The sequence below is a fragment of the Mesoplodon bidens genome, assembly GCF_964165515.1.
Source record: "Mesoplodon bidens genome assembly, chromosome: 3".
Classification (NCBI taxonomy): Eukaryota; Metazoa; Chordata; class Mammalia; order Artiodactyla; family Ziphiidae; genus Mesoplodon; species Mesoplodon bidens.
Window position 1 is genome coordinate 11,099,725 of NC_138178.1, and position 12,887 is coordinate 11,112,611.

Below are 12,887 nucleotides of genomic sequence, written 5' to 3' on the forward strand. Positions count from 1 at the left end.
GGTAACTCTAGAGTTAACACTACTGAGCGATATATGTAAAAGTTATTAAAAGAGTAAACCCTAAGACTTCTCATCACAAAGAAAAGATGGTTTTGCTTCTTTTGCTTTTTCTTTATATCACATCTACGTGAGAGGATGGCTGCCGACTAAATTTATTGCAGTAATCATTTCACAGTCTACCTAAGTCAAACCATTGTGCTGTACACCTTAAACTAACATAGTCGAGTATGTCAATTATATCTCGATCAAATGGAAAAAATGAAAAAGAAATAAATTATTGCCATTTTTGTTAGAGGCGCTAATACTTTGGCTATGCATAATGTGCAATGTCATGATAACTTTAATATAAAATACATAAGCATTTTTAAATACTTTTAACAGTTAGAAACACATCAACATCTAGAAAATCTTTAGACTTTTCTATTTGATTTTCATCATGTGTATGCATTACCTTGATTTTTTAAATGTATTTAATTAATTTTGACACTGTATCTCTGGATTTGTGCCTATACTAATCCCACTTCCTAGCCACCACTATATCTTGTAGTTAGTTGAAACTAATCACTTCAAGGATGACTCTTGTTTTGCAAGGCTCTGAGCTTTCAAAAAAACAGATTTAATTATGTTCAGTGCACTTTATTTAATTAGGCAAGAATGCAGACTAACAGTTTAAAAAGCGTTTTCATTATAAGATTGAAACAAAAAGAGATTGTGAACTAGGACATTAAATTAACCAAGTATTCTCCCAGTATTCTGGTTGGCTAATAGGCATGGTTGATAAGCCTCAGTCAAACTAAAAATGCACACCCTGACTAGCTGTGATGGGTTGATGGTTAAGAATATAGCAAATGCGTTCAGGATACCAAGGGGACTTCTCTGTCAGTGTGATCCACGGGGGATACCATGGGCATGACCTATTTTAAAAACGGACAAAATAATCTTATATTTTAATGATAAAATTAAGATTCATTAATGGATTTAATGAATACAAAGACTGTACCTGTACAGACACCAATATTGCAGCACTCAGTAATTCCAGAAAGACTGTTAAAATGAATCTGGAAGCCTAGGTTACCTCCAAACATTTGGGTTAGATGGACGGCGCAGGACCAGCTAAGCTGATTGTGAAATTCTAACTCTCAGCAAACTGTGTGTTTATCTTATGAGCCAGATTTGCCTCATATTCTAAATAGTTGTGTTTTTTGTTTTGTCTTGTTTTTTAATTTCAGAATGTCCTCATTGTGGAGGTAAGCTGACTTTTCTTTATCCATACTTGGAAGCTGAAAGAATCTAATGGTGAGTTTCGAAATATAGAACCTGTTATCAAACTGGCCAAGGATTTATTGAATTCCCACTGTGTTTAGGGCTCTTCAAATTTTACAGAATAGGAGTCAACTAGAATCACTGGCTTGAAATAACTGAGAATGGAAGCTTTGCAATAATAGTTGCATGGTACTTTATCCGGTTTTATATCTAATGCCACCCATGTCTAAATTGGTTCTTATACCTGTTTGTGAATCAGACATTTTCACAGAAGAGAAAACTAGCCCACAGAACCAAAATTTTTTAATAGTAAAACCAAGGTTAGAATTCTCTTCACCCTTAATTCAGTGTTCTTGCTAATGTCCTCTAATGACTTGGAATAATTCTCCCCTCGGCATCCAAATCATAAATAGAATTAATCTAAAAATTTGCTATCCAGGGGAAATCTATAATTTAATTTAATTTGTTTTTCTGTTTAAAAAATAAAAAGAAGAAAGAAAAGAAAGAACGGGTCCTATAGCCCAGCAGCCCTGTCTTATCAGCTGGCAAAAATTCAGGGAAGTTGTTTTCAAGCTTTGGTTACAGTTGCCTAAGTGTGCCACATGTATCTGCAGTTCTGCCTCAGACGTAACCCATGAAGTAGACCCTCTAGCCAAATGCATTGCCCAACCCTGGCTAAATTCAGACCCGTTGTTTTGATTATCAGCTCCTGACAGCTGATTTCTGTCCCATGGACAGTCAATTTCGGCTGCCCATTCTACTCTAATTATGCAGCAGCTCATCAGCGGGGATGAGCCCCAGCTCACAGCAGCCTTGCACCCTCAGAACTCACAGGCTGTCACCAGCTGCTGTCCAGACACATCTCACTTCCCAGCCATAGAATCTCCTATTAAGTGAGGAGAGCAAGGGGGGAGGCGTTTATCCATTCAGCGTATTCAGATGTACACCCCAAGTCCATGAAAATTCATGCGTCCTGTCTTGTGTTACATAACCTCAGGGCCAAATTTAGTCCTTGAATGCGCGTGCACGAATCCAAATGCACTCGATAAAGAGCCCCGCGTGCTTTCCAGAGGCTGAACTTAGCCTTTCAACACAGCTCAAGGATTCTAGGAGGAAATAGTCGCCAATATATTCCCCCCAAACCCAGCTTCCAGAAAGAAGCACCTGTCTAAAAAATATAACCGGCTCCGCCTCCTACTTTTACTCTGATTTGGTGGCAGTTCTAATTATGATGCATTGTTAATAAGGACTAGAATCATCTGTCTGGATGAGATGCCTTTTACTGCAGCCCGAAGGCATTTGGTTGAATTTGTCTGTCCTCTCTGCAAAGGATGTTGTCGGAACCGGGAGAACCATGAAAGCGTTGCTTGGTAGCATAGAGAGATACAAGCCCAAGAGGATTAAGGTAGCCAGGTGAGTGCCACGTTCACATCTTCGCTGTTTCTGTCTTTCCAGACCAGCACGAGAGGGATGCTGACACAGGAAGCTGTTTCCAATGAGTGCAGTCAATTCCAAACCACTGACCCTTTGCCCTGGAGTGTTGTGGTTCGACCATACTGAACAAACAGCCCATTTGACCGCTAGCCTGACAGAGAGGAAAGGGAAGAGGACATGCTTTGCTGTGTGTCTGAGCCCCTCTTTCCGATGCCTCTGTTAGTTGTTTCCAGGAGCAGCTGGCAGAGCCCCAATGCCCGCGCCCCTCTCCCTTTTATCCAGAATCTCACTGATGAGGTGCCGCAGGAGGGAATTTGAGGGCTGTGCTTGTGCCCCATGTGCCCGAGGGAAAAAAAATGCACGTTTCAAATATATATTTTAATGATGTTCAATTCTATTTGCAATTCACAAACGTTTCATCTGGATCACTAAAGCTTTTTTTTTTCTTTTAATGGTAGTTTGTTGGTGAAGAGAACACCTAGAAGTGATGGCTTTAGACCTGACTGTAAGTGTTTTTTGAGTTTTTGTTGGTTGGTTGTTGGCTGGTGGTAGTGTTTTGTATTTCAGAATCTTTGGTTTCCTCGTTGTTGGCATTCTTGTGAAACGGAAGCTATAAAGATTTGATGGTCCCATAAATGGTCTGTGGTCTCCCCAGCAATAGAACCCTCTACAACCAGAGGTTTTCATTTTCTGATTTTGCATCTTTCCCAGGAACTGTGTTGTGTACACGGAATGTTTTTATTTTTAGGTTTTCCGTAGTACCTTCACTCCTAAGAACTCAGCTAAATTGGTTTCTGGGGGTAGAGGGAGACGTGACCCCCTCCTGGGCTGACTTGGCTGCACAGGATTCCTGCCTTGGCCTCTGTCCCCACCAGTTGGACACCGAGAGGCACTGGGCAGGTTGAGAGGTGTTCTACTGGCTCCAGGAACTGTGAGCGGACAGTGCACAGTGCTGACCTCCAGCAAGCCTGAATTCTAGCGCAGAAGGGGAAATAGGAGACACCTCTCCACCACCTTCCAACACAAGTATAATAACACAGAGAATTAACAGAGCAAATATCTCTAGATACCATCTTCACACTTGGGTTCAGACACATGTTCTGAAGGACTTTCTTCTTCTAAGGCACTTTCCTCCCTCCTCCCCAGGATACGAATAGTTCTAATGCCAGAGAGGATAAACAAGCTGCTTGATTATTTATTATTCTAACACTAGAGGCGATTTTTTTTTTCACTTGCATAGGCAGACTTCAGCTTGATTTTTATGACTTACATTTGCACTCAAGCCTCTGGGATAATTTGGCTGCAGTTCTCATCAGCAAGCTGAACAAACATAAGCACAAGAAGCACACTATGGATGGGTAATGTGCCAGTGACATTGAACCAGTGATTCTTTATTCTAAAAACAAGTTTCATTCCTAGGCGGGGTGTATTAAATCTAGACAATGTCAGTTCTGGCCAGATAGACCCAACAGCATGTCCCTATCCAGTTATTGGCTTGGGGAATGTAATCTGGATATAGTTAAGGTCCAACAAGGTTAATAAACAGAAATCTTCTAAGGAAATAATGTAAGATACTGTATAGAGAAGATTTCAACTGAAGTTGAGAGACATGCACTTCAGACATATCCAACTAGTTACAAATGTCTTGTGTCACAGCAGCAGCATTAATAAAATAACAGCAGCTAACAGTAGTAAGAGATTTATTTTTTTAATTTTTAAATTTTTTTAAAAATTGAAGTATAGTTGATTTACAATGTCTTAGTTTCAGGTGTACAGCACAGTGATTCAGTTATACATATATATGTGTATGTGTGTATATATATATTCTTTTTTAGATTCTTCTTCCTTATAGGGGTTATTATGAAGTATTGAGTATAGTTACCTGTGCTATACAGTAGGTCCTTGTTGGGTCTCTCTTTTATATATAGTAGTGTGTATCTGTTAATCCCAACCTCCTAATTCATCTCTCCCCTCCCCTTCCCGTTTTGGTAACCATAAGTTTGTTTTCTATGTCTGTGAGTTTGAGTTACCATATGATCCTGTAATCCTGCTCTTGGGCATATATCCAGAGAAAACTATAATTTGAAAATATACATGCCCAATGTTCATTGCAGCACTATTTACAATAGCCAAGACATGGAAGCAACCTAAATATCCATCGACAGATGAATGGATAAAGAAGATGTGGTACATATATACAATGGAATATTGCTCAGCCATAAAAAAGAATGAAATAATGCCATTTGCAGCAACATGATGGACCTAGAGATCATCATACTGAGTGAAGTAAGCTAGACAAAAACAAATATGACATCGCTTATATGTGGAATCTAAAAAAAAAAAGATGCAAATGAATTTATTTACAAAACAGAAAGATTCTCACATAGTAAGAGATTATGATGTGCCTGACTCTGTTCTAAGGGCTACACAGAGATTAACACATTTAATCCTTGCAACATTCCTCTAAAGTAAGTGCTATTGCTGTGCCCATTTTACAGATGAGGAAATTGAACACAACCAGGTTAAAGAGTTTGCCAAGGTCACAAAGCTGTAAGTGTAGAGTCAGTATTGAACCCAGGCAGTCTGGTTGCAATCGTGGCTTTTACTCTTGCCCTGCATCTGTAAGTAGCATCTGCCATTGCAAATATAAGGGTAGGAACTGCAGCCATTTACCAGCTAGACATAGGTCACTCTGATTCCTGGCTGTTCTGTCCTGCTGATCCAGTGTTCTTCTTTTTTTTTTTTTAATTAATTTTTATTTATTTATTTTTGGCTGCGTTGGGTCTTCATTGCTGCATGCGGGGTTTCTCTAGTTGCAGCGAGCGGGGGCTACTCTTCGTTGCGGTGTGCAGGCTTCTCATTGTGGTGGCTCCTCTTGTTGTGGAGCATGGGCTCTAGGTGCACGGGCTTCAGTAGTTGTGGCTCGCAGGCTCTAGAGCACAGGCTCAGTAGTTGTGGCGCACAGGCTTAGTTGTTCTGTGGCATGTGGGATCTTCCCCGACCAGGGCTCGAACCTGTGTCCCCTGCATTGGCAGGTGGATTCTTAACCACTGCGCAACCAGGGAAGTCCCTGATCCAATGTTTTTTTTGTTTGTTTGTTTTTTTATGGCTGCGTTGGGTCTTCGTTGCTGCGCCGGCTTTCTCTAGTTGCGGTGAGCGGGGGCTACTCTTCGTTGCTGTGTGCAGGCTTCTCATCACGGTGGCTTCTCTTGTTGTGGAGCACAGGCTCTAGGCACGTGGGCTTTAGTAGTTTCAGCATGCAGGCTCAGTAGTTGTGGCTCGTGGGCTCTAGAGCGCAGGCTCAGTGGTTGTGGCACACGGGCTTAGTTGCTCCGTGGCATGTGGGATCTTCCTGGACCAGGGCTTGAACCCGTGTCCCCTGCATTGGCAGGCAGATTCTTAACCACTGAGCCACCAGGGAAGCCCCAACGTTCTTTTTCTCAGAAGGTTTGGCCTTGTGAATTGACTTTTCCCAGTCTGAGTTGCCACGCCTGTTTTAAGGATTGCATTGCTCGCTGTAAAGTCATCATTATCCTTACAACCTGGGGTTCCTGGGATTTGCTAATATTCTTTTAGCTAGCTCAGAATCTCTGTTCTCTCTTTCTTCCCGGATTTCTGAGGCTTTGTACTTTTTGGTCCTTTCTCGTAATTGACTTTTTCCTTTATGCTCAATGACACCTTTTATATCCTCTGACATCTTTTCTTCTGCTCTGCTTCTTCTCTTTGATTATTTTTTCTCAAGAAACCTACAGTTTGGAGGGGTCAAATAGGCTTCCTAACAGTGACCCATAATGGAATCCTTAGAAAAATAAGTCCCTCACCTCTAGCACTTTCTGCGAGCAAGAACCAGTGGAAGCATCTTCCATGTGGAAGCATCCTTGGTCAGAAGGACCAAAATGGTGGTGAATGGTCAATGATGGAGATACATTTCTCTGGGCTGTAAGTCCACTGGCTATGCCAAAGTACTGTTTCATAAAAGTAAGCAAGTACATCTCTCATTTGCAATACCGTAATAAACATAAGATTTCCCCAATACTGGAAAGAATTTGAAAAATCATTGGGCTATAGTTTCAAGACCTAAAGAAGAAGAGCTATTATATGTTCCTTAAGAATTCTTTTCAATAAAAATCATCTTTCTTTCAATATATTCATCCTCTGCTTAACCTAAGTGTCTCCTACTGCATTTCAATCCATTTACTCCCATCCTGCCCTCAGTGGAGACAGAGAGCTAATTACTATCATCTGCATTATGGACTCAAAGACTAGCATTAGAGTAACCCTTAGCATTGTCTTCCTCAGGCTGGACAGTCCCTTTTCCTCTCATCTTGTCTCCCGGGTTTTCTTTCCAGCCCTTTATCCGGCTGAGGACACTGAGTGCCGTGGGAGGATGGCTTCCTATTGCAACAGCCTGTGCCCCTATTCATGTATTACAGCATTGGAATACCTTCTGTTTGAACTGCACTTCATGCTTTGCAGTGTTTCCTTTGGCATATGATATCATTGGATACTGCTTGCTTTGGAACAGCAGGGCTGCATGCCTGACGCATGCACACTTCTTGATATCCACGGGGCTGCCTGAGCCCTTGCTCAGCTCTGTCTACCGGGACTGCAGTCATTTTTCACCGTCTGTTTGCTGGTCGTTCTGTCTCCCTGAGTAGAGTCACTCCGGTCCAGGTCCTACTGGGCTCATCCTATGCATTGTCTGTCACTTTTCTCACTTACTTCTGCCTAATGGAAAGTCGTCATAGGTTAAGTGCCAACAGTAGCATATGGTGGCTTTATACTTATGTTCTTTAAATTGTGTTCCTTTGATTTTTTCCTCCCTCTCTCTGCTCAGATGCTGGATTTGAGATCCCAAACTTATTTGTGGTGGGTTATGCCTTAGATTACAATGAATACTTCAGAGATCTGAACGTAAGTCTTGCATGCAAATCCCTAGCCCCCTTTTCACAAGAACTTAACAATGACATCAATTTAACAAAGTTTTGCGATAGCCGTAATGATGGCTGCCATTTATCGAGTGTCTTCTGTGTCAGGAATATCCTGGGCACTTGGCATTCATAATCCCAGTGAATTTCCACCATGGCCCAGCAAGGTAGGTATTAGGTTGATGGAAGCAATTATGATTGTCTCTATTTTGTATGAAGGAAATAAGGAAGTTAAAAGCAGAAAGATAGCTTGTTACTGATACTTCTCCATCGTCATCGACTGTGTCTCCTCTCAACCATACTAACAGTCAATGTTCAATAAACTGTTTAGTGTCAGTGCTTGAAATCTAGAAGGTTCCAATTACAGCAGCATGTAGCTCGTAACTATTCCCCACTTTGGGAGAAATCATTTTAACATGTAGACATGGACCCCCAAGTGTATGACCCTATCATTGCTGAATGATCTGGAGGTAAACGTCTTACCCAAAGTGGACCAGTCCGTGTCTCTCTCCTAGGATTTAGAAACCTAAACCAACGGCACGGAGACCAAGGGATTTTGGACTTAAGCCGTGGGCTGAGGTCTGGAGCTACCCCGGTTCCTGCCTTCCAGTTGCTTCATTGCTCTGCTCTTCCTCTACCTCTGCGAGCTACCCCAGTACCCTACCAATAACACCCCCCCTTTTGCTTACATTCACCCAACACCATTTGTGTTGCGTGCCATCAAAATATTTCTGACACATTTCTTGCTACCCAAAAAGGGTCAGAGGAGAGTCAGTACTGTGTTTAGCACAGCTCTTTCTCTATTCACCCTAGAAGGTGTAACTTCACCAGCCGGACACATCTATCTCCACCGCTGCTAACTGTACTCCACCACCCTCAGCATTTCTGGTTGTTACAGACCTACAGAGCCAGATTCAGAAAAGAGCTCAAAACTAAAACAATGAAGAAACTTTTGTCAAGCATTTTAGTGGGTCTCTTTAGATTTTATGTATATGTGCACGTATACATATATGTGTGCGTGTGTGTGCTTATACATATATGTATGTACATAAACATATAAATACATAGGTATGTATTTAAATGAGCAATAAGCAGGTAGGAGATGACATTCTGTTCTTACTGAATCCCATTTTCTGCAGTTTATACAGTAAGTCCCCTAAATATGAACCTTCAAGTTGTGAACTTTTGAAGATGCAAACATATATATATATATTTTTGGCGGTACACGGGCCTCTCACTGTTGTGGCCTCTCCCGTTGTGGAGCACAGGCTCTGGACGTGCAGGCTCAGCGGCCATGGCTCACGGGCCTAGCCGCTCTGTGGCATGTGGGATCTTCCCGGACCGGGGCGCGAACCCATGTCCCCTGCATCGGCAGGCGGACTCTCAACCACTGCGCCACCAGGGAAGCCCAAAGATGCAAACATATTATAAACCTATCACAATACAGTACAATATAGCCGATTGTGTTAGTTGGGTACCTAGGCTAACTTTGTTGGACTTACGAACAGATTGGACTTACAAACGCCCTCGGAATGGAACTCGTTCATATGTAGGGGACTTATTATATTTTGTTAAGAGGCTGATGCATTTAAATCCTTTATTGTTTCAGCACATATGTGTGATCAATGAACACGGCAAAGAAAAGTATCGAGTCTAAAGAAGTAATTTTCATCATCGAATCTACAGATAACATCCTACTTACGACTACACTCAGGAAGCCAGCATGTAACGTTTGTCTCCCAGGCGTGTTCACTCAACAGGATGTAAAAGGAAAAAAAAATTTAACGAGCGAGCTTTCTTTTCTGAGATTATAACATAACATGAAGAGTCCCAAAGGTTCTTAAGGAAAAGAAAGCAATTCTTTTATTTGATTTGTTCCAAATTAAACACTCTGCCTTGCGACTCAAACTGCCTTCACACCCCTGAGATACACCTTCTTTTGTTCTGATAAAGTCGTTATGCTTGATTACTATACCGCCACCTAGTTACTCAAATATTTTTCACTTAACTTTTTTTTTTAATACTTTACTTTGGTAATATTTTGCAATCTTAAAACCTGGAAGCCTTTTTATTGAACCTCTGAGCCCATGTACTGGAACTGCACGTAGATTCCCATCCTAATAAAGGAGGGAAAGGACAATTTAATATAAATTTCTGTTTGCGCACTTCTGACAGGCCATTATTATCTGCTTTGACAAAGTCTTTCTGAACAGCAGCGTACAATGAATCTTAATGATGTTATGAAATCGGCCTTTGCCCAGTGCTCTTGATTGGAGCTTCCGGTATGTGATAACGGTATGTCATGTATGCTTGGATGTACTCAACTGTGTTTAATACTCTGAATTTTAATTAGAAAAAATACAATGGCAGCAAGGCCCTGGTTTCTAAGCGGCATCCTTTTATTCATGCAGGACATGAGAAACAGCAAATCGGGGGTGGAGGGAGAAGTGTTTTCAGTGCTCAAAACTGAGCAAGTATAAATTTTTCATGTATTTCCATCAGAGGGCAAGACACTATTATGTATTATCCTAAAGAAGAATACAGAGGTTGAATTATTTTTTTAAGTGGCCTTATGAGACTGATCACACGACCCAACGTGCTATAGAAAACTAGGATACTTAAAGTTTTTTCTGAATAACAGTTTTTTCCATTTCCACTGTTTTATGAGAGGTTTTCTAATTTATGGGGGTTTTAATAGAAAATAAACTTGAGTGCCAATAGAGCTGTTTTTTCTCACTTCCTAAAAGGAGCAACTGCAAAATAAATAACTAAGCAGCCTTTGTTTGGTTCTGAACCGTATGTGGTATATTGTTATCGGGTTCCAGCTTCCTTTAAACTAATAAAGAATAAGAAAACTTGTTATGTCTCATAACTGCTTACTGTTGTTCTTCCGCCTTCATATTTTTTATATACTTTCAGCCATTAAACTGTGTGTGAGCCAGTAGCTTACATACATCTTCCCTGTGGCTTTAGTTTTGTTAACCTGGAAAAAATCCAGTATATGCACCAGTATAAGCAAACGATTAAGCCAGGCTTGATCCCCTGCTTTTTTTTTTTTTCTCCTTAAGCTTGTTTGTAAAAATGAGGAATTTTAGTTGTAAAAGAAGATTTTCCTGCATATCTTTGTTCCAGTCAGAGAAGAAAATAAACCACACCCAGCTATCCCAAGGGGCAAACCAGCAAAGGGAATTCCTTCTGGCTTTGTTCCACAGACAAATCTGTATCCAAGTTATAGGTTGATAATTTGGTCTAACTGGCCAATTTCTATCAAAATTAATCTTCTAAATGTAATTTTCCACTATGCCACATTTATATCAGAGGACCTAGAAAAATCCAAGGACATTTGATTTTAAATATAAAATTAGCCATAAAGTATGTATTATTGAAAGGTTTTCTTTAAAATGTTGAATTTTAGTAAGCATCAGTATCATTTTTGAGGACTGTAGGTTTATTCAGATTAGAAAGGAAATTGATCTACTTCACAAGATTTTGAGAAGGATTTGTGGGACTTAATGCTGAAAAAGAAAAATTCATTAAACACACAAGAAGTTTAATCATTCCTGAAATGTTTTCCTGTCAGACCATATTTTGACAGTGATATCCAAGAATATCATCTTGGGAAGAATAGTATTTCCTTTTCTCTTGAACACTCTAATCTTTTTAGTATCACTGAGTTTATTCAACCTAGACCAAAAATGTAAAAGCTTATCATCTGGTTAACAACCAGTGCATTTATTAATTTAGTGTTCCAAAGCTGATTAATAGGGGAGGAAAAAAAAGTGTGGCATGTGTCCCTGAAAAAATTTGTATTCAGTTATAATCAACATACTCAATAATACTTTGGCATCTTTCAAACAAATCAGAATCCCTCATTACAAACTGGCCCTTTCTTATTGGACTGAAATATATCACATATTGAACCATGTACTACCCCCAAGGTGAGCTGCGTGAAGGTCAGATCCTGATGTGCCTTGTTTAACCTTTGGATGTCTTTGGCTATCACTTGTTTTGCCATGTCTCAGGCCTCCGGAGACTGAAAACAGCCTTGCAGAGCACAAGCAGCCACTTCCTCAGCCTCCTGTGCGGTGAACTTGGATTTTCCCAATGGAGACAGAAGGTAACCCATCCCCCTTCTAAAGACCTGCTGTCGTGGAAATATTTACCCACTTCTGTAACAGAGTTACTGTGTTCTAGGAAATTGAAACCCTAAAACCACACTCTCGACCCAGATGTCTGGCTCATTTGGGCAAAAAATAGCATTTGGGAGTTTTACTTAGTTTACCATCGTAAATTTCCTTTGGATGCCCCGATGACATCCGAGGACCACCGGGCCGGCGAGTTTCACGAAGTGGGGAGAGGATCACGGAGGGACATCTGGGATTTGATGTGGGAGGTGTGCGGGGTAAGGAAAGAGGATGCACGTGGAGAGGCCGTGAGGCTCCATGGCCCCAGCCGTACCCCGTGAGTGGTTCTGAGCCCTGTGGAGAGAAGTAGGCAAAGACGTCAGCAGAAAGAGCTGTTTCCTTGTTGGCCTTCATGCCACACAGTGAAGCCGCCAGGCTGGTCTCCACATCTCACTGGGGATCTTGGTGCAGCTTTAGAGTGGGGAGAAGTCCTGGGAAAGCAGCTCCGTTTGAGGATCCCAAGGATTCTGCAGTTAGGGGAGTTCTTGGGCTGGGAAGAGTGTCCACATCCAGGGCGCTTCACAAGATGCCCTCTCCAGAGACTTCACAGGCCACAGGCTTCCACAGGGGACCAGAGCAGCCCATGGGAGGAATGTTGATGGCCACATGTGAGACAGCTCTGAGCATCCTGGACACACAACTACTGCATGGGTCATACCGTCCGTGCGGCTGGCACCCTAGGCAAGGATGCCTGGCTGAGGGGAGCAAGGAGGAGCTAAAATCCAGCCCACGTGCCACTTGTCAAGCCATGGACTGCATCAGCCTTCAGGTAGGCATGTCCTTTTCTTAAAGGGGTTTCTTTTTCTAGGCCACCAGAAAAGGTTATGTTTTTGCAATTTCTCATCCACAAAAGGGTGGCTTTTTCTGCCAGGGTGAGCTTTGCTCGGAAATAGGTAGGGGAGAACACGGAGACAGGGTGTGGGTTCTGAAGTCCTGCAATTTCCAAGTGATAGGAATAAGCCTGAACTAATGTTACTGTGACCTCATCCGTATCCAGATCCTAGTGGGTGTTGACTAGTGAATAAGCTGTGTGTGAGGATGGTAAAGTTTAGATGATTTGTTCAAGAAACCTGGCCAT

The 12,887-nt window shown here is 41.6% G+C and overlaps 1 protein-coding gene across 4 annotated transcripts in view; it reads left to right on the forward strand.

Moving 5' to 3' along the window:
* PRTFDC1 (phosphoribosyl transferase domain containing 1) overlaps window positions 1-10,483 on the forward strand; it is a 102,456-nt gene extending 91,973 nt beyond the window's left edge. For 2 of the 4 annotated variants that reach the window (XM_081227734.1, XM_081227733.1), the window contains 5 exons: window positions 1,230-1,247; window positions 2,594-2,676; window positions 3,156-3,202; window positions 7,535-7,611; window positions 9,235-10,483. In XM_081227734.1, the coding sequence (XP_081083860.1) occupies window positions 1,230-1,247; window positions 2,594-2,676; window positions 3,156-3,202; window positions 7,535-7,611; window positions 9,235-9,282 (273 nt within the window). In that variant the 3' untranslated portion in view covers window positions 9,283-10,483. Of the gene's footprint in view, window positions 1-1,229; window positions 1,248-2,593; window positions 2,677-3,155; window positions 3,203-7,534; window positions 7,612-7,733; window positions 7,812-9,234 lie in introns of those variants that run through there. The other 2 variants (XM_081227736.1, XM_081227735.1) reach the window with 2 other exon arrangements.
* Window positions 10,484-12,887: the final 2,404 nt, after the last annotated feature.